Source organism: Calypte anna, chromosome 28 (genome assembly GCF_003957555.1).
Source record: "Calypte anna isolate BGI_N300 chromosome 28, bCalAnn1_v1.p, whole genome shotgun sequence".
Classification (NCBI taxonomy): Eukaryota; Metazoa; Chordata; class Aves; order Apodiformes; family Trochilidae; genus Calypte; species Calypte anna.
The window spans coordinates 2814458-2840561 of NC_044273.1; the positions used below are offsets into that span (position 1 = coordinate 2814458).

Here is a 26104-nt window from a genome sequence, read left to right on the forward strand (position 1 = left end):
GTGACCAAAGTGCTCCCTGAGGGGGAGTTCATTTCAGCTGAACAGTCTTTTCTCCAAAGACTTAATAATTAATTGCAGTCATTGGTTGTGAGGTGGGGATGGTTCTTGGACACAGTCCATAATCCAGAATTAAGCCTTGTGAGTGCCCAGTTTGGGTAGTCCAGGGTGGGCTGTGGTGTCCTGGGCTTCAGCTGCCAGACCCTGCTGGTTCCTCTCCATTTGAAACCTCCTGGCACAGCAATTCAGAGTGGCACCAGTTCACACACACCTGCAGGAACACCCAAAATGGGGTCAACCCCCTTTATCAATCACATTGGCCCTCGAGTTCCCCCTCAGTGAGGACTCAGCAGCTCTCAGGCTCCTTTCTAGGGTGGGGAGTAGGGTGAGCACTGCCCTGCAACTTCAGAGCCCCCAGGTGAGGACTCAGGAGCTGAGGTCTCTAGAGGGAGCAGCCCCATTTCCAGTCTTCTGGTGGCTTTGGGCTGACCTCTGCTGACAGAGGCAGCAAACAGCTGTGGCAAGAAGCTGTCCTAGAGAGAACGTGTGCTCTGAGGCTTTGCTCCAGATTTTTGGAGCTTTTTTTCCTGAGCTTTTTGCTCATTGTTATGAAAGCTCAGTAGATACCTCCCTGGTGCAGCCCTTGCTCAAGTCCTGCAGAACACATCCCCCAGCCCTGGCTTCTCCTCACTCCTTCTCTTAATTCTTTGCTCAATGCTTTTGGTTTTCTGTCAAACTTTTTTCCTCAAAGGCAGCAATGTAAATAGATGGAAAAAACACCAGGGAACATTTCTCTGGGTAACAGCCAGATTAACAGCTGTGTCACAAGGAAGTAAGAACAGAGGAGTGGACACTTAAGTTTCTGCCCCTCTGACTTTTTCAGCGTTTCCCCCCTTGTTTCACCTCCACAGAGAATTTATTTTTCCCCAGCAGAGCTTTACTGTAAAGATTCTCATTCAGTTCTTTAGCAGAGTTTTCTTAAATAGAAAACCACACCCAGGCATGGCTCCAGGGGCACGTGGGAATTTTGTCATTCACACACACACAAAAAACCTTCTCTACACTTTCAGAAGGGAACTGGGAAAAAGTGATCTCTTGCTGCCTCAGCCCCGAGGCCTGCAGCCTCTCAGTGGGCTGTGGAGATGGTTACTGGACCTTTCTGGGTCTGGGGGAACTGGTGCTGTTGGGATGGCTGCAGACAGCACCCAAAGGTGTCAGTGTGAAAGGCTGAGAGGTTCTCAGCAGCCCCAAGCAGAGGATGGCTGGAAGAAAATAGTGGGACTTCGTGGTGCTTAGCACCTTGACAAGGGCCACAGGAGCTCCCCAAAGCATCTCCTGAAGATTTTCCTTCAGGATTTTCCCTTTAGTCAGCAGCAAATAATGAGACCTAACCATCTCCCAGCCCCTTCTAGCCCAGAGGTACAGACATGCAGAAGAGTTTTCCCTGCATCCCTGGCTGCCCCTTTGCTATTTCTGAAGGAAAGAACCAGGGAAACACAAATAAGTTAATGAAAAATAATTTCTAAAACCTTGTAGCAGCCTCAGAAAATCAGGCAAATGTTTTTCTCAATTACTTGAAAGGAAGCATAAAGAAAACAGTCTCAGGAGACAGCAACCTCTTTTGTCCAACAAAAAAAGGTCATTTTCTCCTGTGCTCCAGGAAAGTGGCACCTTTTACCCGCAGTGAAATAACAACAGTCCTACTCCCATCAGGATCACTGTAATCCAGGGTTTGAAACTAATCTGAGAGTCTCTGGCCTTGGCTGACCTGCTGCCTCTCTGATCAAGCCTTCTCCTTGGTTTCTTCCTCCCTCTCCTGTGGACCTGGTGTGATGGTTTCTACCTGCATCACGTTGTGGTTCCCAATCTGAACCATCCGAGCGTGTTGAATGATCAGGGCTGGGATGCCCCCTGGACCTGGCTGCACGTTGGAGTGGCCTGATGGGAGGTGAGGTGGTTGGAAAGGAGGGGGACCCATCTGAGCAGACATGGGGTAACCAGCCAGGGAAGGTGGGTGTGTGGCAGGTGGGACAGCTGAATGAGGGGGATGCCACTTTTGGGGTGGTTGCTCCAGCAGCTGTGGCTGTGCTGCTGCTGGAGGCCCCTGGGCCTGGCAGCCAAGGTTCAGAGCAGCCAAGTTCTGCTGGAGTTTCTCTCTCTGCATCAGGTCCCACCTGGCTTTCCTCTCCTTGATCCTACTGGTGGTGAAGGTCTTCTGCACTTTCCTGGAGAACCCAAGAGAGTTCTCATCCAAGTGCACCAGCCCACCAAGCATTCTGGGTATCTGACTTGGCTCCAGGGGGTTCTCCTTGGGTAAAAAAGGGATGACTGAGTAACGCTTGGATGGGTTCTGGATGGACTCCATCAGAACAGTGTTCGTCTGAAACATACACAGGTCACATGGGAAGTTTTTGGTCAGCAGAAGGATGATGAAAGCAGAATTTTCGATGGCATTCTGGAAGCAAGTCATGTGGCTGTGTCCAGCAATCAGGAAGTCCTCACAGAGTGTGGCACCGTTGGGAATCCCCATGTTCTCCAGAAGGTTCTTGACCCGATGGGCAACCATCTCATCTTCACCAGCATGCAGGACAACAAAACTAAAGAACATCCCACCACCTGGCTCTGATGTGGGCATTGGTTCTACAGTTTGGAGAGGAGGCAGCACTGGAGAGGGGAATGAGTAGAGGGGAGGGGGATATGACAAGTTGGAAGGAGCTCCCTGAGGAGGACAGGGAAGGGTTGAAGAGAAGGAATATGTAGGAGGTGGAAAGAAACAGGCTGACTTAGAAGCAGTCACAGTGTTAGAAGAAATGCCTACAGGAACATGAGAGTTCTTCCTGGGAATATGGGCAGGACCAGTATCCAGTGTAGCTCTTGAATCAGGAAGTCCTCTAGATGACAGCTTTTCATCTTGCTTTGTGCCTGTGTTTCCTTTCATTATGGGAGGTTTTGCTGCTGCTGTGCTTTCCACATCCACCCAGACATCACTGCTTTCCACGGGCTGGTTCACAGCACCCAGGTTGGGCAGCTGTCTTTTGGGAACATGGAAACCTGGATGAGATGAACCAACCTGCAGAACCTCCTCAGGCTGGGGGACTTTTTTGTCCTGCCCAGAAAGAGACCTGGATCTGCTGGCCCTGCTTGTTTCTTGTGAGCTCTGTCCATCCCCATCAGGCTGTCCAGCACCACTGGTGCTCCCTTGGCACAGGTGGTTGGGGTGGGAGTCACTCTGGTAGGGAAAAGGTTGAGTGAGAAAAGCAACTGTTGGTGATGTGCTGATCTCAAAGCAACTGCTGAAAGAGGAGTTCCCCAGGGAGCACAGGGGCTGTGGGCCTGAAGGGTCAGAGTTCCCTCCAATCTGCACTGGGGAACTTCCCACCACATGGTGTGGGCTGGGCAGCTGGTGAAATCCCACCTCCAGATCAGATCTCAGGGTTTGGAATCTGTCCACACTGACAGCAGAACCAGGTTCTTCCTGGTCCTCAATTGGAACCCTGCTGAGCGTGTGTCCCCCTGTTCCCTTGTTGGTGTCACAGGCTTTGGTGGCAGTCTGGTGGGCTTTCTCCAAAGCTTCCTGACTGCACAGTTTTTCCTCTGTCAACACGGAGTAGATCTGTGCCAGAAGAGCCACGGCTCCTGCATCCAGCTGGGGAGGCTGCAAATCCTTCCCATCTTCCTGCCCTCCTGCAGCACCCAGTTTGCTCTGGTGGACATACTGGGCTGCCTGGTTACCTCTCAAGGAATCCAAACAAATTCTTGCATCCATTTCTTGCCCCAGAGTAAGGAGGACCATGGCTTGCAGTAGTTTGTTGCTGGGCAGAGTTTCCTGCTTCAGTTTGTATTTGAGGCTAAGGAGTTTCTCCTGTGGCATCTGGGATAGAATATTAAAAATGTCCTCAAAGCTTGGCTGGAGCTCAGCTCTCTGTGCCATCTCCTCAGCTGCTGGCCCAGAAGATGGACTGAAGCAGCGTGGATGGAGAAAGCATATTATGTCCCACTGAGGTGCTCTGAGATGCACTTCACATCCTGCACAGCTCTTCACTGCTCAGGGGCTCGGAACCAGGATCTCCCTGTCCTGAAGAACCTGTGAGAAGAAGAGGACAATGTTCAGAAACAGTGATGTGGGGGGCTGGGAGGGGTCTTGCAGTGCTCCCAGGCTCTTCTTCACAGCTCTCAAGTCTTTCTGCAGCCACTGCAGGTGTGCCAGTGCTCCACAGAATCCTAGAATGTTGGGGGTTGGAAAGGACCTCTGCAGATCAGCTTGTCCCAGCCTGCTGCTAGAGCCCATGACACAGGAGCACATCCAGATGGGTTCTGAATGTCTCCAAAGCTTGTTCCAACTCTCTTGTCAAGCAAAGAGCAAAGTTCTTTGCATTCATTTCATACTCTTCACACCTGTGGAGCTAATAACGTGTTTAAACTAAATCCAAGTGTCTGTCTCCTCCAGGCACCTGATTCCAGCAGTCTCTCAGGCTCCTTGTGATGGGCAATTGAGGAATAAAACCCACTTAGACGAAGCCCTTTCAAATCTGTTGTGCCAGGAGGGTCGATAACGCTCCCACATCCTTTGTCCGTGCCTGGTGTGACTGTGGACATCAGATCTCCATCCACACCTCGTCCCTAAACCCTCACACTCACCAGACCGACGTGAAACTCAACAGCAGAACTTGGTCGGGGTGGAGGAGTGGGTGCCTGGAGGGACACTGCTCCCCGGCCCTGACTGAGCCTCCTAGAGAAGCTTTTCCCCATTTAAAGGGAGCATCGGCAAACGCCCTAAAATAGCTCTCGAATGGGGAAAGTTCAGAATTTCAAATGGTTGTGGGCTTTGTTGTTTTTCTTTTCCTCTTCTCTCGTAAAAATCCTCCAATTGCCCAATGAATGAGCTCAGGCGGGACCTGAGGAAGTTGCAGGCCCTGCCCATGAGAACCTCCAAGCAGTGACACGGGGGACAGGAGGGAAGGGAGGGGACGAGAGGGGCGAGGGCAGGCGCTGAGGTGGCCGAGACCTCTGCCCCTTTCCCTCCCACCCCCCCGAGCCACCGCATCGCCCCGCTCCTCCTCCTCCCCCCGGCTCACAGAATCACCGAAGCATCTGGGTGGGAAGGACCTCTCAAGGTCCAGCCTACCTCCGGAGGAGCCTGTTCGGGCCTCGTCCAGCGGGGCCAGGGCGCGTGGGGGGCAGCGGGGCGATCCGGGCCGCAGGAGCCCCCCCGGGGTCACCGGAACCCCCCGGGGCCGCAGCCTCCGCCGGTCCCGTTGGCACACGAGGAAGCGGCGGCTCCCGACGGGGCGGAGCGGGGGTGCCCGGGGAGCTGCCGGGATCCTCCCCGGGGAAAAAAAAAAAAAACGGGGATGTGTTCCCTTCCCTCGGGGGCAGGGCTGCGGGGGCTCAGGCAGCCCGGAGATTCCCCACAAACAGCTGGGGAACAGCTCTTCCAGCCTGGGGAACAGGAGCTGAACTCCTGCCCCGGCACCCTCCAGCCAACCAGCTCAGGCTGATGATGTGTTTCACATCCCCCTGGTGAATGATGGGCAAGGCCCAGGCTTGAATCCTCACCTGTAGCAGCAGACACACCTTGGGGAGCAGGTCTTTGCTCCAGGCTTTGCTCCATCTCTGGGCAGACCTTTCTTGGCACCAGGGCCAACGTGGTGGCTCAGAGATGGAGCTGAAGGGTTGTGCAGAGGTGGTGCCTGCTGTCTGTGGGGCTGAGCCCACTGCACACCAGGATCACAGAACCATAGAATCCTCAGGAAGGGACCTTTCAGCTCACCCAGTTCCAACCCCCTGCCATGGGCAGGGACACCTCCCCCAGCTCAGGTTGCTCAGAGCCCCATCCAGCCTGGCCTTAAAAACGTCCAGGGATGGATGGGGCTTCCACCACCTCTGGGCAACCCGTGCCACCTCTCATCACCCTCATGGGGAAGAATTCCTTCCTAACACCTCATCTAAATCTCCCCTCCCCCAGTTTGAATCCATTCCCCCATGTCCTATCACTACCTGACAGTCTCAAGGGTCCCTCCCCAGCTTTCTCGTAGGCCTTCTCCAGATAGTGGAAGGCTGCAATAAGGTCTGTTTGGAGTCTTCTCCAGACTGCTCATGCAGGGTCCAGGAAGTGGGGTTTGGGGACAGCAGGGATGGTACTGATGCAGCTGAACCTCAGGGCTGCAGCAGAAGTCTTAGGGACAAAATAATGAAGGTACTTTGCTGCTTAAGACAGAGGCAAAACAGGGAACCTACTAAAACATCTAATTTTTTTTCCTCCTAGAAGCTCAGGGAACATGCAAAGAGACTAAAGAAGGGATTTGTTTAATGCAAGCTTCTTACTAACCCAGGTGGAGGGGAGACCAGAGTGCTGGAGGTTTAGATACACAGAGGAAGGAGACAAGTGTTGCTCTGAATGCAGGTCATGCTTTATTCTGAAGTCTGCTTGCCCTTGTTCCAACCTTAGCACAGGGACTGTGCCTGGAAATAAATTACCAAAATAAGTTACACTTAAAATTATTACAAAGTATTGTTTGCTGGGAAAATAACCAGTGCCTATCTCTCCTGTTTTAACAACAGGATATCCTATGGCCAAGGCAGAACTCCTGCCTCCTCTGCCAGCTTCTGAATGGCTGCCAAAGGTTCCCTACATGGAGTTGGTTACACACAGAGAAGGTTCCTGAAGTCATTTATGTGACAAGAAAAGATAACCCCACTGCAAATGGGCATGCCCCAAGGAAAGGTCCCCCCTTGCCAAGTGTTTCTCTAGGAAAGCAAAAGGGTTTGGCTGGTCCAGAAAGAGAAATCTTTTTGAGAAGCAGCTTCTTGCCCCCAGCTCTTCCCCATCTGCTGCAGGGCTGTGCAGCAGGCAGGAAGGAAATCATGCAGCTCATTTTTAAACTTGTAGAAGGAGGGAAAAGGTATCAAAGTGCATCATCCTCTCAAGATCCCTGCAGCTTAGATGAATTAAAAACAAAGTCCAAGATTAAATATATAAAAATTCTTCTCTCCCACAACTTGTCTCAGCAAGAATTGGCCATTCACACATACAGCTGGCTTATAGAGCTGAAGTACAGGCCCCCATCTCCCCTTTCAGTACAGCAGCATGATTTAAAAAAAAAAACATAAATCACAATACAGAATCACAGGGTTATCAAGTCTCCTTGCAAAGGAGATCTTACTGTAAACTCAGCCCAGGACAGGGGGAGAGCAGGAAGTGCTCTTGGTGTGAGTGGCAGTGGGACACATGATTAAAAGATGAAGCTCTGCTCTAACCAGGGCACCCTGGCCAGCAGAGCTGGAGTTGTTCAGAGCTCTTCCTCTGGAGCATTAGTTACCACCTTTGCAGCCAATGCCACCTCTGTGTCTTGCTCTGCCTTCTCTTCCAGCTTCTCCAGCACTTCACACCCTTCCCCTGGGATCCTGGTTGTTCCCTTTAGTTCTCTGGGTGTCTTGGCTACCTCCTTTGATGATGGAGCCCTTTCCAACACAGCTGATCTTGTGCAAGTCACCCTGTCTTTTGTTTTCTCCTTCCTGCCACCCTGTGATACTTTAGCTATTGCCCTGAAGGGACCCACAACCCAGCTGAGAGGGATGTTCTGAGCTACATACTCAAAGAGGTCATCTAGGGACCTTCGGGCTTCAGCCACGTGGTCCTGGCTCTGGGTCAGAGTGGTACTGGAGAGGTCCTGGAAAGACACAGCATTGAAAAAAGAGCTATGGAGCTTGTGAATATTTTGAGTGGCCTGATACACAGGTTCTTGGATGTTGCTGGGCAGGCCTTGGATGCTGGCTTTCAGATTCTCAAAAAGATGTTGTAGCTGCTGGGTGATGATTCGCAGCATGGCAAGAGTCCGTGCCTCTACCTGATGGGAAAGAGACAGAGCTCTGTTACTGGAGCAGAGGAGATGCACACAGGCCTGGTTAAATGTGCCCTTTCCAGGGATACCTCTACGTAGGAGGCAGTTTTAACTTGGTTTCCTTTGGGTTGGGTCAGGCACCAATCCACCCACAGTCGATGGAGCCTCTTGTGCCCATCTAGAAGCTTCTGGCCAACCTCTTGTTTCAGTGATTCAATCTGATGGGGGAAAATGAAAGGAAGAGCTGTACTGCAAGCACACCCACACAGAGGAGCACAAGTGCTTCCCTCCCAGGGAGGGGTCCAAGATGCCACAGAGCTGGTGCAGGATGGAGGAAGGGCTTCCATCTGGATAGCAGGGCAGGAAGACTACAGACAAGAGGAAAGAGGAGAAAGCATATTTGTACCAGGTTCATCACCAGCTGGAGTCGGGAGAGGGTGTCCTGGGTGCTGTGCTTAAGGTGCTGGAGTTTGTGCAGGGAGTGCCTATAAGCTCGGCCTTGGATTTTGTTAGAGAGGGAACCCAGGCACACAAAGTAACTCTGCTGCTCTTTCTGCTCCTCCACAGAAGCCATTGCAAAACCTTCCACAGTCGTAGCCAGTTGACCTGGAGGAAACAAGAACAGAGCTGCAGCTGCACTCCCCAGCAGTAAGTGGGAGAGGGGGGGGGAAGGAGGTGAGATGAGCAAGACAGGAAGGCTGAAGCTTGCTGTGTGACCAGCAGAGGTTTGTAGTGCTCAGCTGGGAGAGGTCAGGCTTGTCCCTGCTCAACAAGTTCTCTTCAGATAAGCAGATGTGACATAAAGGTTGAACATGCACCTGAGTGTTTATTTTCCTCGAGGCTGATGGGCAAATACTTGAACTGTGTCTCATACCATGTGGCCAGTCAGTGTTGATAGAGAGCCATCTTGGTTGCAAATCAGAGCTACCTGGCTGCTTCAGAAGATGAGTCTTGCAGTGTCAGGTGCTCTCTTGTCATGTGGGAAAGGATTTGCATTTATGACTGCCAGCTAAGTGTTTTCTCACCTAGTTCCTCCTCTGTCACTGGCAGGTAGTTATCCACCAGATCTTGTGATATCCCCAGGAGAGACTCTGCACCCCCTGCCACCACTTGGCTCACTGCCTTGGCTTTGCTTATGCTGTTGGTCAGCACTGAATTAGTCTTCTCCACACCCTCCTGGATAGCCTCTTTGCTCTTCTCCAAAGATGTATTTATTTTGCTACTTATGGTGCCATATGCTGAATCCAGAGCTGTGCTGACAGTTGATTTGGTCTTCTCAACACCATCCTGAACAGCCCCTTTGGTGAGGTCCACTGCCTCTGTCACTTTGGTAGCCACAAGGTCCTTGGCCCCCTGGGCAGCCTCCACAGCACTGACAAAAGTAGAAGCAACTGCAGCCTTGGTCTGTTCAACTTTGTCCTCCACCATGTGTTTGGTGACATCCACTGCTTCAGTCACCTTGGTGGCCACAAGGTCCTTGGCCCCCTGGGCAGCCCCTACAGCAGCACTAATTGTAGAAGCAACTGCGGCCTTGGTCTGTTCAACACTGTCCTCCACCAGGTGTTTAGTGACACCCACAGCTCCTGACACCTTGTTAGACACAAGGTCCTTGGCCCCCTGGGCAGCTTCCACAGCATTGACAAACGTAGAAGCAACTGTAGCTTTGGTCTGTTCAACTTTGTCCTCTACCATGTGTTTGGTGACATCCACTGCTTCAGTCACCTTGGTAGTGACAAGGTCCTTGGCTCCCTGAGCAGCTTCCACAGCATTGACAAAAGCAGAAGCAACTGCAGCTTTGGTCTGTTCAACTTTGTCCTCTACCATGTGTTTGGTGACATCCACTGCCTCCGACACCTTGTTAGTGACAAGGTCCTTGGCACCTTGGGCAGCCCCTACAGCAGCACTAATTGTAGAAGCAACTGCAGCCTTGGTCTGTTCAACTTTGTCCTCCACCACATGTTTAGTGAGGTCCACTGCGTCAGTAACCTTGGTAGTGACAAGGTCCTTGGCCCCCTGGGCAGCTTCCACAGCATTGACAAAAGTAGAAGCAACTGTAGCTTTAGTCTGTTCAACACTGTCCTCTACCATGTGTTTGGTGACATCCACTGCTTCAGTCACCTTGGTAGTGACAAGGTCCTTGGCTCCCTGAGCAGCTTCCACAGCACTGACAAAAGTAGAAGCAACTGTAGCTTTAGTCTGTTCAACACTGTCCTCTACCATGTGTTTGGTGACATCCACTGCCTCTGACACCTTGTTAGACACAAGGTCCTTGGCTCCCTGAGCAGCTTCCACAGCACTGACAAAAGTAGAAGCAACTGCAGCCTTGGTCTGTTCAACTTTGTCCTCCACCATGTGTTTGGTGAGGTCCACTGCTTCAGTCACCTTGGTGGCCACAAGGTCCTTGGCCCCCTGGGCAGCCCCTACAGCACTGTTAACAGTGGAGGTGACCACTGACTTAGTCAGCTTGACACTGTCCCCAGCAACATTTTTAGTGAGGTCCACAGCTTCAGTCACTTTCTCAGCTACTGCTCCTTTTGCCTGACAGGCAGCATCCACAGCAGACATCACTTTGGTGGAAACCAGCTGCTTGGTGTCTGAGAGGACCTGCAACAGGGAGAGGCAGAGATACATACATTTTTTTTTGGTCTGAAATAGGTTTACCCTCCCTCAGGTAGCTTTTCCATCTGGCTAACTTGTGCCTGAGTCTTGTGGGAGAGCTGGAGAAGTTTCTTTACATGGGTGTGTTGATTTCCACACACTGAAGCTGTATCTCCAGCTTTCCTCAGCCAGCAGTGCCTCCTTGAACCCCTACCAGGGGCTGACCTGACTAAGCAGTGCTGTTGAAGTTTATTTCCCCTTATTCTACTGTACCCATAACTGTTCCATCAAGCAAGAGATCAAGTCATGGCTTCCCCAGGAAAAGCCTTTACCTTATCTGCTGGTTGTTGAAGAAAAGGCAACTTCTCCTCCAGCTGATTCAGTCCTTTACAGGCATATTCATTTACAAGTGCAACTACAAAAGACAAGTACCAGTTTAGTCTTCAATTTGAAGAGGATGTTTTGACCCTACAGTGGCCATTTCTGGATATACTCATGAAAACAAGTCAGCAGGAAAATAAAACATTATTTTGGGGTGGTGCATGGGGTGTTCTGTCAAAACATGACCAAACCCAACAATTTGGCAGGTTCAGTAATCTCCATTTTGCCTTCCCAGCTTCCAGCTGTGGGCAGCACATTACTCCAGCTGGCATCTAACACTTGCCCCTGGGGGGTAGGGCAAAATAAAAGGGCTGAAAAGTGTTGGGATGAGGTAGACTGAGCTATATGCAAGAGGGACACTGCTGCTACCCACTGGGGTGCTGATAACTTGGGGTGACAGAAGAACAGCAGTGAGGTTTTGCTTGGTGACTTAAAGAAACCACAGACAAAGCCAAACTTTACCTCTGCTGGTAACAGTTTGATATTCCTGAAATTCAGGGGGTTCATGGAGCAGCTGAGAGGAAAACTCAGGACTACAATAACTAGAACCATGTGCTGCAAGAGATGGCCGTCACCCAACAGGCCCAGGAAAGTCCCCTCCCCACCTATTCCTCTATGCAGGGAATCATAGAATGGGCTGGGTTGGAAGGGACCTCAGAGATCATCAAGTCCAACCCTTGATCCACTCCTGCTGCAGTTCCCAGCCCATGGCACTCAGTGCCACATCCAGGCTCTTTGGAAAGATCTCCAGACACGGAGAATCCACTACTTCCCTGGGCAGCCCATTCCAATGCCTGATCACCCTCTCCAGAAAGAAATTCTCTCTCATCTCCAACCTAAACCTCCCCTGGCACAACTTGAGACCCTGCCCTCTTGTCTTGCTGAGAGTTGCCTAGGAAAAGAGCCCAACTCCCCCCTGGCTCCAACCTCCTTTCAGGGAGTTGGAGAGAGTAAGGTGACCCCAGGCTCTGCACTTACGTTGGGGCTCAAGTTGGTTGAGGATGGGCTGTGCTCCACCAGCCACACTCCCTCCAGCAGCAGCAGCCACTGTCTCAGCCACACTGCAGACACTACGGAGGCAGGGATGAGTCTCCTTGGTATGGTTGTAGGCAGATGAGACCAGGTTGACGGCAGAGCTGAGCAAGGGGAGGCTGGTGACCCGATCAACAGCATTCTAAAACCCAAGAAAAATGAGTGACATCAGAGTCCCAGCCTCAAGCTGGCATCACCACAAGCCATGTGTGTGTCCAGAAAGGACCTAAGGGGACATCCAGTCCATCTCCTCACCCTTCTTAAACCTGGATTTGAAAGTAGCCATCCAAAGGCCACTAAAAATTCAGCAACAAACCAGGACTGAAAGTTCCTGCTCTGGGCTCAAATTCAGAGTCACCTGAGGTTTCAGCACCAAACCCAGATGGGAAATTGGACCTACAGCAGCTCATCATTCAGGAGTACTTAAGGCAGCCCTGAAATTCTCTTGAGTAAAAAAAAGGTAGCATCTGTAATAACAGAGTTTAACTGTATGAAGCTGTGGCTAAATCTAATATTTCTGCTACTCCCAGCCTGGTTCTGAGGTGCAGACAGAAGTCAGTGACCAGGTGGCAGTTTAACAGTTGCACGTTGAAGAACTTACCGCTTGGTGCTGTTCCTCAGCCTTTAGATCTTGTTTTGTGGTCTTTTTTTCTGATGCCATCCTGAATTCAGCTGCAGCTGACAGGAAAAAATCAGGGGGAACAGCATGAGTATAAATTAGTTTCTTATTGATTAAGAATTAAAATCTTGGCAAAACTGGAGAAAAGCAGAGGGGGAAGATGAGCTCCATCATTCAACCTGTGCTAGGAGCAGTAGTGTGTTGTTTTTCTTGCAAGGATGAAGATATTTGAGAGTTTCCACAATTCACCAAGTGCAAATATTTATGCAGGACAAGGACCATACTCAGTCACCTCCCTCAACCCCCAAACAGCCACATACTTTAAACAAAAAACCTATTTTCTTGCTGATAACATTTGACTGGCTTCAAAGTGGCAAGTCAGAAGTGGGGGAGAACTCTGTCATGTATTTTCTGTGCTAGAGATATTTCTGGTTCAGCTTCAAGGTGAAGAAGCTTTTTGCTGGCCAAGGACTGGAACACCTGAAGGAAAGATGCACCCTGCAAAAATCAGGGCTAGTGGTGGGAATCAGTGAGTGTTGTGTCCCTCAGTTGTGTCCCTTCTGAAATGCAGCTACAGCAGAGCTCATTGGCACAGCAGATTAAGCATTTTTTTTTCTAGTTTTAATTTTCAAAGTGTGGCAAGCTCAAAATGTTCAACAATGGAGTTTAAAACCAGAAATATTAATAAAAAAAAGAACTTCATAATACCCTTTCAGGGACAAAACACTCTGATTTCCCCCATTTTGTTTGAAGCAGAGATCATCTTTGCAATGGCTTAATCCACTTTCCTCTGTGGGGAGAAAAAAAACAAAAAGGGGCAGAGATTGAGCAGAGATTCTGAAAGTGCAATAGGCATATTTGGCCATCTTAAAAAAAATCCTCAATGCTCATAGTCTGGAGACTCCTCTGGAGTCTCACTCTGGGGTATCCTTTGCAAAGGATATTGAAATGGGAGGCATTTTAAAGTCATCCCACTATGCCTGAGTTCAGAGGGAGCAACATGTATCAACCTCCCCACTGCCACCAGCCCCAGGGACACTGCCACCAGCCCCAGGGACACTGCCACCAGCCCCAGGGACACTGCCAGCCTCAGCCCTCTGAGAAGGACACAAAAATCCTTTGACATTGAGCTGGTTTTGCTGCTACAACATTCTGGGGGGCTACCTTGAAGCTTCTGTTCCCATCCTTCTGAGCAGCTAGGCAGGAAACCTCCCCTCACTTCCTGTGAAACCAAAGCTCAGGAGAGTTCTCATGACATAAAGGAATTTAAAAAAAAGTCCAAGTATAAAAATGATGCAATATCTTGAACATGTCTTGGCTTCCCCAGCAGAGACCTAGGTCAGTATCTGGACACTCCAGTATCGTTTGATGAACCCAGGATTATTTCTCATCCTCAGTCAGGCACAGGAGGGGTTGCAACAGGTTTGTTCTTCAGTGCAGTGTTTGCTTTTCTCTCCCTTGCCAGTTAATTGCTATTCTTAGCAATGCTATGGCATTTTCCAGTGGAAAACCCTCAAACCAAAATTCCTCCCAAACCAGATTCCCAAGCCAAGCATTGCTCCAGGCTCCCTGGCAGACTCGACCCAGAAAAATTTGCCATCTGATTTGTGACAGAGCCCATTGTCTTGGTTCTTCTGTTCTTTGACTTGTGCAAGGTTTTTATTTTGCTGTGGAAACAGGAGCAGAGGGCTGGAGGAGAAGCAGTGAAACAAGGATTTGCTACCCTTGGACTATGGGGAGACATCTCAGGAGGTAACTCAGCAGGATGTCAAATATTGCTGTGTTCACCATGCAATTCATCAGCATTTTGGGGAGATTCAAGCAAGGTAGGGTTAAAGAGAGCTCCACATCTGCAGGTCCCCTCAAGTTGGGACCTCCAGCTCAGAGGAGCTCAGAGCCAGGGCTCTGCTGCACATTCCCTGGAGCCACCCTGTCCAGGGGCTGCCTCGTTGAACAGCAGAGCACAAAGGCAGCTTCAACTTTTAACAGTCTGGGAGAACTTCTAGAAAACAGCTCCAAACAAAAAAGCAGGGCCTGAACAAAGTCTCAGTCCTAAAGTCCACATGGTTTGCTCAGTTAGTAGTTATTCCTCTTGCAGTGCTTTAGGGGAAGTTGGTTTTCTATTTTTTGGGGTTTTTTTAGGCCAAGGAGGATGAATCAGTCTTCAAGCCTGTCACAGGGCAAAGCCCAACTATTTCAACACCATTACAAACAACCTCTTTGCTCAGTTAATTTACTTCTAGATGGGCTGGAAAAGCCTCAAACTGCTGAGTATCTCCCTGGCTTTGGTGTCAGAGTTAGCAGACATATTGAAGATAAAAAAAAAAAAAAAGTGAAAAGGACTGTAGTTGGTAGAATATATCAGGAGTAAGCCCCTGGCTGATGTAAAAACTAGTGTAAGAACGAAGCTCTGAAGTATCAGGAGCATCTTAATTATAGATGCAAGTGTGCCAGGGATAATCCTTGCAGCAGAGTCATGTCAGAACATGGTTTGCTCTCCTCTGTGTAGGAGGAATTGGGGTGTGTTGCAATGCCAGTGGTGTGGGCAGATCTTCCAGAGCCCACAGCATGGTTTTATTTTCTCTTTCCCCTCCAAAGTGCTGAGCAGTCCTCATTTAACTTCAGAGATTGCAGGAAAGCTCAGTGCTTAGCAGCTCTGGGTCAGTTGTTTCAGAATCCTCTCTCCAAAGGCACAACAGCAAAATGGGGTGGGTGGGAGTGGGACTCACAGGCAGGGGAACCACCAGGCAGAAAAGCAGGAACAGCCTCAGCAGTTGTTTTGGTTCCAGTTTGCTTTGTATAAAAATAATGCCCAGATGATTTGGTACCATTGCTACATCACAGAGATTAGCTCACAGCTGGAGAAAGTTCTTGGAAAAGTTAATTTCAGAAAGATGAAACATCTCAGTGCACATTTCTAGCATGACAGAGTTGCTTAACTGCTGGTTATTGCCCAAATTGGCACAAAGCTGAACTCTGTGAAACAGAGGCACTGATACCAAAACAGCCCCTGCCTTGGTTGGGCTGTCCCAGCTGTCCCTGGCAGAGTCCTCCCTGGGCTTCTGTCCCTCTGACACTGACCAGCATACATACAACTGATCCATAAACTCATGGGAGGTTTTTATTTTTCCTGTGGGAAGCAGTTCTGCCCCATGAAGACAACGTGCTGTTTTCTTACAAACAGGGATGTAGGACCTTGCTGTTTAAGAAGCTTTTCTTCCTTCCAAATATTTTACCTTGGGAGGACAGATGGAGCCACAGTCTGGTTCAGAAGCTGAACTGCCAATTCCTTATTGGCCATTTAGGCAATCAAAGCTAAGTTGAGTGCTTTAGATGTGAGCAGGGAAGGCTAATGAGGGCAGAGGTATTAATTTGTGGCTAAACCCCTTGCGTTCTTCTCGAGATTTGCCACTGATACCCCAGTTTCCAGCACTGCAGAACTGGGTCACAGGATGTCTGCTGCCTCAGGGAATGCAGTGCTGTAGCCCAGGGGGTTATTTGCAAATTCTCCAAGGGCAGAATCAGGTTTAGAAAGAGGAGGAGTGGATGATTTTTCAGCTTTGACCTTGGGACACTTCATTTCAGAATTGCTGCCAGAGATGCCCCATCTAACCTTCCTAGAAAAAGCCATCAGCATTAGGGAACAAAGATCAAAGCTGCTTTTGCAGAGGATGCAGGGCTTTCCCCCACACACACCTCCAGGAGGAATCAAGGTCCACAGCCAGTGCCCAGGACTAGGTCAGTAACTTCTTGAGACAGTGAGCACACAAGCCTTCCAAGCTACAAGAATTGGGGAATATTTTAGGAAAACACAGAGGGAGTTTTAATTAAAACAGCTTCCTGGCTGTTTTAATACACCAATTACACCATACACCAGTTTTGCCATGAGGACAGACCTCTCAGACAGGAGCTGTAACTTGCTTTAGTCTTTAACACACTTTCATCTGGAAGTTTTAGCAGGACCAGCTTTAGTAATTGAAGTCCTCCACAGCTGTAAAGCTTCAGGTAGTCACAACCACATTTAAGAACCCTCTTTGTCTGAAGAAACACCCAGCTAGCTTGCCAAGTGCTCCCTCCAGCCAGCTCGCAGAGCTGGGCATGGCCACAGCCTCCTCCTGCAGAGCTCTCTGCAGCAAGACACAGGTTACCTTGTCACTCAGGCCACCCCCTTCCTTACCACTGTCATCAGACCCACACTCAGGGATCATGTGAAATAGCTACAGGCAGCTCTGTCAACAGGAAGGGGATGCTCAGCTGATCCCTCCACCTCCTCAGGCATCCACTGCTTCTCCCAACACCAACACCAGTCCCTGGGGATGTCCAAGGGCCACACCATGGGTGGCAGAGAGAATCATAGAATTGGCTGGGTTGGAAGGGACCTCAGAGATCATCAAGTCCAACCCTTGATCCACTCCCCTCGTGGTTCCCAGCCCATGGCACTCAGTGCCACATCCAGGCTCTTTTGAAATATCTCCAGACACGGAGAATCCACTACTTCCCTGGGCAGCCCATTCCAATGCCTGATCACCCTCTCCAGAAAGAAATTCTTTCTCATCTCCAACCTAAACCTCCCCTGGCACAACTTGAGACCCTGCCCTCTTGTCTTGCTGAGAGTTGCCTGGGAAAAGAGCCCAACCCCCCCCTGGCTCCAACCTCCTTTCAGGGAGTTGGAGAGAGTGATTCTCTTCTCCCTCCTCCAGCCTCAACACCCCCAGCTCCCTCAGCCTCTCCTCATAGGATCTGTGCTTGAGTCCCTTCACCAGCCCAGTTGCCTCCTTTGGACCTGCTCCAGCACCTCAATCTCCTTCCTGAGCTGAGGGGCCCAGAACTGGAAACAGGACTCAAGCTGTGGCCTCACCAGTGCTGAGTACAGAGGGGGAGACACCCCCTGGGATACCCCCTTGCACAACTTTGATCAGCAAAAAAAGAGTTTTCAGACCCAAAGCTGCTCAAGCACAAATAAGAGGACCATAGCATTCCCAGGACGTCATCTCAGGAAGAAGGCTCTAGGAAAGGATTTGAAGCCTTTCAGCTCTTCCTCACCCAGCAGGTGCTGCTTGACACCATAAAATGCCACCTGTAGCCTCAAAAAGCCAACACCCCCCCTCACCCACAGAGACCCAGCCCACAGCTCAGCTCCTCCAGGGAGCTGGAAAAGCACCACGGGCGGGCAGGCTTCAGCTCCGTGCTGCTTAGGGCCAGAAGGGCTTCAAGCATGGAGCCATAGCCAAGCACAGCCTCCACCCTTGGCTGCCAAGAGCCCCCCGAGGTGAGGAGCAGCCTCGATGAGCCCCAGCACCTCCCAGCCCAGCCCCTCCTTACCTCTGCTCTGCTCTGCTCTGCTCCGCTCCTCGGCACCTGACAGAACAGGGAGTGTGGGGGCCTCGCCCCACATAAATACCCCCAGGGGCTGACGGGCAGCTGGAGGAGCCAATCAGAAGGCGGCAGTCCCTGTCCTGGCCAATGAGAGGTGGGAGAGGTGTGCGTGGGGCGGGCTGAGGGGATGGTGGTCCTGGAGTCCCCTCAGAGGGTGCGTGGTGCCCCCGGGAGCGGTGTCCCCAGCACCCCCCTGACACACAGGGGTCACCTCCCAACCCTCCGCCATGGGGTGCTGAGGGTCTGTGTCTGTCTCCCCTGCTCTGATCCGGTGAGACCAGAGTACTGGGTCCGGTTCTGGAGGCCCTGTCACAAGAAAGAGATGGAGGTGCTGGAGGGTGTCCAGAGAGGGGCCCTGAGGTGATCGGAGAGCTGGGGAACCTCTGCTGTGACGGCAGAGAGTTGGGGTGGTTCTGTGTGGAGAAGGCTCTGAGGAGATCTTTTTATGGCCTTCCAGGATCTAAAGGGGCTACAAGACAGCTGTGGAGGGACTCCTGAGGATCTCTGGTAGGACATGGGGGAATGGATTCAACTGAAGGAGGAGATTTAGATGAGGTGTTAGGAAGGAATTCTTACCCATGAGGGTGGTGAGAGGTGGCACAGGCTGCCCAGAGAGGTGGTGGAAGCCCCATCCATCCCTGGACGTTTTTAAGGCCAGGCTGGATGGGGCTCTGAGCAACCTGAGCTGTGGGAGGTGTCCCTGCCCATGGCAGGGGGTTGGAACTGGGTGAGCTGAAAGGTCCCTTCCTGAGGATTCTATGGTTCTGTGATCCTGGTGTGCAGTGGGCTCAGCCCCACAGACAGCAGGCACCACCTCTGCACAACCCTTCAGCTCCATCTCTGAGCCACCACGTTGGCCCTGGTGCCAAGAAAGGTCTGCCCAGAGATGGAGCAAAGCCTGGAGCAAAGACTTGCTCCCCAAGGTGTGTCTGCTGCTACAGGTGAGGATTCAAGCCTGGGCCTTGCCCATCATTCACCAGGGGGATGTGAAACACATCATCAGCCTGAGCTGGTTGGCTGGAGGGTGCCGGGGCAGGAGTTCAGCTCCTGTTCCCCAGGCTGGAAGAGCTGTTCCCCAGCTGTTTGTGGGGTCACCCAGCACCAGCTTTTCCCCCAAAAAATGCCTGCTCCTTGGCTGCTCCGTGGCATTGCAGACATGGAGCCTTGGGGAGCAGGATGTGGGATCTGTGATGTGAAAACTTCACTCAGCCCTGACGTTTTCTTGGCAAATCTCTCCTCCCCTGCAGCAAGGGTGCTGTAACTACTCCAAGGAGTAGGACATGCTCTCCCACTCTCAGCTTCAGCCTGGCTGCAGCAAATATGTGGTGGTGAAATATTTTGCTTCTCAAGTTTGCTGTGAGTTTTAGGACAGGGCTTGGCTTTTATTTTTGTAGTCAGAGAGGGCCCAGCAATGCAGGACTCAGCCTGGCTGGGGGAGGTTTGGGGTCTTTAAAAGCAGTAACAATGAAAGTTTTAGTTAATGCTCTGCTCTTCTCTTTGTGCTTTTTCATCTTCAGATGGTTTGAAGCCATCAATTAAGCTTCCTGTTGTCTGCTTTCAAGATCAGTGGGGGAGGAAACTGAGGCACAGGTAAGAATTATCTAAAGTCTTCTAAAGCTATTAAACTGATTGAGTCACCTTGTTTTTGGTCAGAGAATGCAGGAGACCTTGGGTCTCCCACACAGAGCCATGAAGGCAGTGGGAGCAGGGGCTTGTCAATGGTTTGTGAGAATGTGCTGTTAAGCTGACAAAAATGTTGACAATTATCACTTCTCAGCTTTGAGGTTAGAAAGGAATCCCCCTCCTTCTTTGAGTCAGACTTATCATGGAGTTGTCAGGTGCTCTGGAGCAGGAGGCAGGACTGGTAGCAATGCCAGGTCAGGTCAGCCCTGGGCTTTGTCTTCCAGAATTTTCTCTCCCACAGCTTCTCTGGGTGTTGGATCCCATATCTCATTATGTTCCTAATGAATAAGCAGTTCCTCATGGCCACTCTGAATTTCCCCAGCTACAAATTGTGGCTTCTGCCTCTTGTTTTATGATCTGCACTGCTGAGAAGAGTTTTTGTGCATTTGCCTGTGTGACATAAACTTCATCTTTTAGAGGAAGAACCTTTCCTCCAACAAACTCCCTGGCAGTGCATGCTCCCTCCTTTGATCTTCTTGTTGGAGTTTGGAAGTGTTGGATGCTTTGTGCTCTAACTGAGGCTGACCAGCAGGTGTCACATGGTGGATTTTATAGGTTGTGATGTACTTTGGGGAAAGAATGGGTGTTCTTGCCTGTCCTTTGAAGATCTGATGAAATGGATTGGTTGGGTTTGGGTTTTGGTTTGGGTTTTTTTGTTGTTTGTTTGGGGTTTTTTGGTTTTGTTTTGGTTTTGGTCTGGAACCAGGAATCAAGGAATGACTGCTGTGTTTTCCTGAATCTTGGCCTGTGTAGGGACAGTTGCTGTGTCCTCAGGTAGAGGCAATGATTCAAATTGTCACTTCATGGGTGTGATGTGTCTGAGAAGGCCACCTGCAGTGGGGATGGGAAAGGTTGTATTTCATCACCTGAGTGGGTGTATTTCATCACCCAAGCACCATCTGCACAATGCACCTTTCTGGGGCTTGTGATGTGGCACAAATGAATGCAAGAAGTGGCAAATGCTTCACTTGAGATAACATCAGTATTTATAATTCATGAGACTGTGTTTGATATCTAAAGTGGAGCTTTAGATACGAGGCCAAAGTACCAGTGCACGGAGCTCCTGCAGAGCCTGCAGTCACAGCACTGAAAATTTGGGGACAGCAGTTTCAGAGCAAAGGTTGGCACCATCATTTCTGTGATTCTTGTGAAGGTATAAACACCAAGTACTTAAGGCAGAGATAAAATCATGTCTAAGAAGTTTGGAAGGGTGTAGGAGGAAGCAGAGAAATGTGTTTGGGGAAGAAAAAGGGAGCTGGTGTTGGTGGAGTGAAGGAGCCCTGTGGCACTGGGCAGTGCTTCCCACAGCATCACCTCAGTAACTGCAGCATCAAGACATGGAGCAGAATCCTTGGGGTGATCTCCAGGTGTGATCCTCACCTCCTGTGCCTGTCAGGAGCCCCTCTCCTCTGCAGCCCTGCTGCCAGCTTACAGCTTTCACCTGGTGAAAGGACCAGAGGGAATGGATGAAAGCTGTGCCAGAAGAGGTTTAGGTTGGATGTTAGGGAATATTTTTTCACATAGGAGGTTGTGAGGCATTGGAGTGGCCCAGGACAGTGGGCACCATCCCTGGAGGCATTTAAAAGGCATTTGGAGCTGGTCCTTAAGGCCATGGTTTAGTAGTTGGCTGTAGTGTTGGTCAAAGGTTGGACTGGATGAGCTTGGAGGTCTCTTCCAACCTCACCATCCTGTGATTCTGTGATTTCAGATGTGCCCTGGGCTCTGTGTGGGGACAGGGTCTCTCCAGCTCCATACTCCTCAGCTGTCCCCATCCCATTTGGATTTCTGCTGAGCACAAAGCATGCCAGCACACGGAGGATCAGGGCTCCACTGATAGGTGCAATGCCTTTCCCTGCTCTGTGATGTGTCACATCATCTCTGTGGGGACCTGAGGTCACACGTGACACTGCAGCCATTCATCTGTAAGTGTTCATCTGCTGCAATGATAAGGAGTTTGTTGATCTTCATGGCATTTGCTCCATTAGCTGCCACCATGCCATGGTCACCTTCCCCAAGGCAGACACAGGCACGAGAAGAGATGATTCAAGGGCAAGGCACGTGCTGCTTTGATTTCTCTTCCCCCATTAAGTCAAGCCAAGCCCTTGGGCTTCCAACAAACTGCTTGAGAAGCTTTCTACTGCTGAGCTCAGGTGTTCTGCTTCAAGGAGCTGCAGCACAGTGTTGTTTGAGCCCAATGAGGGGACAAAGTCAGGCTGTGGTCTTTGCCATTTCTTGCTCTGCAAAGCCCACAAGATGTCTGTTGCCAGCTCCAGCTGTCTCCACTGCCCAGAGACTCTCTCCCGTTCCTGGCTTCCTCTCCTCCCCCACTTCCCCTTGCTCAGAGTGAGTGGTCCTTGGGGTAGCATTGGCAGAAATAGTTAGAGCTGGTCACATCAGCTCAAAACTCTTCTTCCCCTCAGGCTCCAGCTTCCTGCCAGCTGCAGCAGTTGTTGGTGCCCCTCACATGGTCTGAAGGTGCTGGGTGTCCCTGAGCTGGTCCTGCAGGGCTGGGTGTCTGCTTCCACAGCAGAGTGGTGGAGGAAGGGCTGTGGCAGAAGAGTCCTTGCTGGATCCTGTCCTGTGTTACCCATCTCTCATCACTCTTTGCAGACCGTCTCTGAAGGCAACGGCCTTCAAAGGGCCATGGCCTTCTGAAAACAATTCTCCAGCGAGGTACTGAAAGCCTCAGCCCAGCTGCCTCCCAACCAGCCCAGTCCAAGCTCTCCAGCTCTTCCAAGCCTTTTTCCAAGTTGAGGGCACGCCGCAGCTCTCTGCTGCCCTCACCCTGCACCGGCAGACTCAGGACTTGCCTGGCTGCTGCTCCTTGGCTGCACAGCTCACCTGGAGGGTTTCCCAGCTCCTGCTTCTCAGGTTCCTGCCCAGAGCCCCTCACTGCAGGGAACAGCCTGCTGGGTTCTTGGCTGCTCTCCCAATCTTCCAGTTCACCTTGCTGCTGCTTTTCAAACTGCAGGATGGTTTTTTACTCACCCTTCTGCTCCTCCCTCTGCTGCTGCACTCTTGCCTCTTCCCACCTCATCTGGCCTGCTGAGTGTGTCCTCTCCATCTCAGGCCACCACTGAGCCCCCTGCTCTTGCTTGCCCCCTAATCAGAAACACAAAATCCCTGTCCATTGCTCCCCAGTCGTGTTTGGTTAGCTTGACCCCAGCTATTTTGGAAACTGTAGGAGCATTAAGGGGGGCAGCACTTGTCCTGGACTCCAGAATCAATCTCTTTCATTTTGGTATTCTGAGAAGATCTCACAGGGGACAAGTGAGTGCAAAACAAAAACCACCTTTGAAATATATTTGCTTAACCTGCTGTCAGTATCTGTCATCTACCATGCAGACAGTGGCTTCACCAAAGGCAAATATGTTTTTCCCTTGGGAAATCTGAAGAATCAGAGTCTCTGCTGAAGCAGAAGAGAGCCTCCTGTCCAGCTTCTGTCACCAAAGATTCTGGCATGGAGGGAGAGGAAAATAAAATCTGTTTGAGTTCTTGTTGCTGACTGCAGCAGGAGTCTGTCATCCCTGTGATGATTTCAGAGCAGGTCCTTTGGGCAGGGCAGATGGGACCTTTTTACCTGGTGAGTCCAGAGAGGAACCAGGGAGGTTAGGAGAAGTCAAAGGTGCACATTCCTGAACCCAGACAGCCTTCTGCAAGCCAAGCTTGCTGTTACCACGAGCCTCTTAAACATTTAGGGTGCTTGTAACTCTTGTGATGCTCCTTGTGCTTTCATGGGACCATTCTCCCTCCTGTTTTTACCAGAAAGTGCTGTAAAGGCATAGTCAGGGCTGGACTAGGAGTCATAGGAACTGTAATGGGGTGACTGTGCTGCCTGCATGAGGATAAATTTCATAGAATAGAATCATAGAATCATAGAATTGGCTGGGTTGGAAGGGACCTCAGAGATCATCGAGTCCAACCCTTTTATCACCGTTGCGGTTGCTAGACCATGGCACTGAGTGCCACATCCAGTCTCTTTTGAAATATCTCCAGGGAAGGAGAATCCACTACTTCCCTGGGCAGCCCATTCCAATGGCTGATCACCCTCTCCAGAAAGAAATTCTTTCTAATCTCCAACCTAAACCTCCCCTGGCACAACTTAAGACCCTGCCCTCTTATCTTGATGAAAGTCGTCTGGCAAAAGAGACCAACGTCCACCCGGTTACAACCTCCTTTCAGGTAGTTGTAGACAGCAATGAGGTCTCCCCTGAGCCTCCTCTTCTCCAGGCTGAACAGCCCCAGCTCTCTCAGCCTCTCCTCATAGGGTCTGTGCTCGAGTCCCTTCACCAGCCTGGTTGCCCTCCTTTGGACCTGCTCCAGGACCTCGATATCCTTCCTGAACTGGGGGGCCCAGAACTGGACACAGGACTCAAGCTGTGGCCTCACCAGGGCTGAGTACAGGGGCAGAATCACTTCCTTGGACCTGCTGGCCACGCTGTTCCGGATACAGGCCAGGATGCCATTGGCTTTCTTGGCCACCTGGGCACACTGCTGGCTCCTGTTCAGCTTCCTGGCAATCCAGACTCCCAGGTCCCTTTCTGCCACTCTGTCCCCAGCCTGTAGCGCTGCATGGGGTTGTTGTGGCCAAAGTGCAGGACCCGGCACTTGGCCTTGTTAAACCTCATCCCATTTGCCCCCTTTGCAACTGCTAAGACTACATATCAATTCTTCTTCATCCCAGAGTCATTTTACTGATGTTTATCAGGTGGTGGGTTTTACATCCAGGCCTAAACTTCCACTTCTCCCAAAACATTGTGCCAAAACTTGACTTTAAGCAGTATTTCTGTGGCCTGGGACACTGTTAGAATTCTGTCTTGCTAACTGCATGGTTTGCAAATGAATCACACAATGCTTGAAGTTTTCATAAACTGAACTGAATATCCCTGCTGGCAGGAGAAGCAAGATATTGTTTCCTCCCAGCATGGGGCATTTACCAGATGGCAGAACAGTGTTTTCAATCAGAATTGTAACTGCAAAGAAAAGAAATGCCTCAAACTGTCTGAAAGGGAGGAAACTAAAACTCATCATCAGCTTCTTAGATAACTGCAATGTAACCAAGTCATGGTCTTTTTTTCTGTGGAAACTCAAGCTTCTGGGGCTTTATCTCACCAACACCAAGTTCTCTGTAAGTTACTCTGGCAATGTTCTTGTTTTAATAGAAAAGAGGACTTTAAAAGGAGAGCATGTCTAATTTAACCTCTAAGGAAACCAATGTTCCACCACTAGAATCATCTAGAACTGAGCCTTATTTAAGCAGTTTGAACAGTGTGCAGGATACAGCACAGATTTGGGTTGGTTTGGTTTGTTTTTTTTTTTCTGTATGTGGATTCACTGAATAAATACAAGTTTCTCTGGAAACTGAGCTGCTTGTTTTCTGACTCTGATAGTTCTGGGGATGCTGCAAGTCATGTGCAGCAGCTGTCTGAAGCCTTTTCCTTGCAGACTCCATGTCTTAAGACTGTTCCCTGTGCTGTGATGGGAATTGTAGAGGGTAAAAGGATGGATGTGTATTACATGCTTGGATACATGTAGAGATAGTTCTTAAATGAACATGAAACAGGGCATTTGGTAGGGTCAAATCTGAAACATTTAACATCTGAGTGTCAAAACTGTGACATAAATGATTAACTGTTCAAATGCACAGTCCTGGTACCTCAGCTTAGAGGGGAAGAAAGGTCAGGTCTGTGTCTTCAAGTGGCTTTTTTCACCTCATGGCACACCTATAGAGATGGGAGTGATGCTGAAAAAAAAATCTGGGAGTAGTGAATATCTGTCATTAAATTGTCCTGCAGCTGGAAGCCATGAGGGTTGGGAATTCTCCACTGCTCTGGGAATGGGACTCGTGTGGGTGACAGAGCAGGGTGACAGGGTCAGATCTGCTGTGCAGCATCACTGATTGGAATGTGAGATCCAGAACGGAGATGCTTCCACACACAGCTTGTCTCTGTGCAGATGGAAATGGTTTTTTTACAGTGCTCAGCCTTTCCTCCTGCCCCCTGCCAGGTCTGCAACGTCTCAGAACCCTCTCAAGCTGTAGGAAGAGCTTGGTGGGTCAAGGTTAGGACTCTAGTGCATTTACGGGGGAAAAAAAGTGACTTTCTGGCAAGGCAAAAGCTTTGGATCTGGGAGGAAATGGAGCCTGAGAGCTGCAGGTCACAGGTCAGGGCCAAGGCTTTTGTGCACACCTTGGGTCCCAACCTCATGGGGGGCAGTGGCTTCCAACCCACCAGCCCGGTCTGAACCGTGGGGTCCCCAACAGCTGAGAGGGGAAGGAAAGGAGGGGAAGAAAGAAGAAGAGGAGGGGAGGGAGGAAGAAAAGGAGGGGAAGGAGGAAGAAAAGGAGGGGAAGGAGGAAGGAGCACGCGCTGTGGGGAGGCTCCCGCGTCCTGCCCGCCGCTCTCTACAGCTGCTGCAGCTCGGGGGGGTTGGGTGGGTGCTGCATCCCTCTGGTTTTGTGTTTTTCATGCCAGAGTTGTCCGGGCTGGTTCAGGGAGGGGGCGACACGGGAAATCAAGCTTTGCAGTTCTCTTTTCCCCCGTGCCCACGCTTTCTCTTTGTCCGCAGGGGCAGGGCC

The 26104-nt window shown here is 50.6% G+C and overlaps 2 protein-coding genes and 1 long non-coding RNA gene across 3 annotated transcripts in view; 1 reads left to right on the forward strand and 2 right to left on the reverse strand.

Annotated features, from left to right (window-relative positions):
• LOC115599837 overlaps window positions 1–4661 on the forward strand; it is a 32355-nt gene extending 27694 nt beyond the window's left edge. The window contains exon 9 of the long non-coding RNA XR_003988637.1: window positions 4445–4661. This is a non-coding gene — a long non-coding RNA (uncharacterized LOC115599837). The remainder of the gene's footprint in view (window positions 1–4444) is intronic.
• On the reverse strand, window positions 1537–5276 carry TICAM1 (toll like receptor adaptor molecule 1). Its single transcript, XM_030466480.1, has 2 exons — window positions 5123–5276; window positions 1537–4081 (listed from the first exon to the last, which is right to left on the reverse strand). Exon 2 carries the CDS (start codon window positions 3926–3928, stop codon window positions 1781–1783), a length of 2148 nt encoding a protein of 715 aa, XP_030322340.1. The 5' UTR covers window positions 3929–4081; window positions 5123–5276; the 3' UTR covers window positions 1537–1780.
• LOC103534957 (perilipin-4) lies at window positions 4882–12510 on the reverse strand. Its single transcript, XM_030466660.1, has 11 exons — window positions 12451–12510; window positions 11796–11991; window positions 10769–10851; window positions 10221–10442; window positions 9675–9956; window positions 8849–9578; window positions 8104–8546; window positions 7928–8056; window positions 7591–7844; window positions 5123–5319; window positions 4882–4892 (listed from the first exon to the last, which is right to left on the reverse strand). The coding sequence occupies exons 1-11, from the start codon at window positions 12508–12510 to the stop codon at window positions 4882–4884; spliced, it is 2607 nt and encodes an 868-aa protein (XP_030322520.1).
• Window positions 12511–26104: the final 13594 nt, after the last annotated feature.

Excerpts from the sequence above, each read along its gene's own strand:
- TICAM1 (XM_030466480.1), bottom strand. The coding sequence starts at position 3,928 with ATGGCACAGAGAGCTGAGCTCCAGCCAAGCTTTGAGGACATTTTTAAT.
- LOC103534957 (XM_030466660.1), bottom strand. The coding sequence starts at position 12,510 with ATGGCATCAGAAAAAAAGACCACAAAACAAGATCTAAAGGCTGAGGAA. Across the intron at positions 8,547-8,848 it reads ACTAGGTGAGAAAACACTTA|CAAGCTTCAGCCTTCCTGTC; the intron begins GCTGGCAGTCAT and ends CTGGTCACACAG. Across the intron at positions 5,320-7,590 it reads TCCCTAGATGACCTCTTTGA|GATCCCGGCAGCTCCCCGGG; the intron begins GTATGTAGCTCA and ends TTCCCCGGGGAG.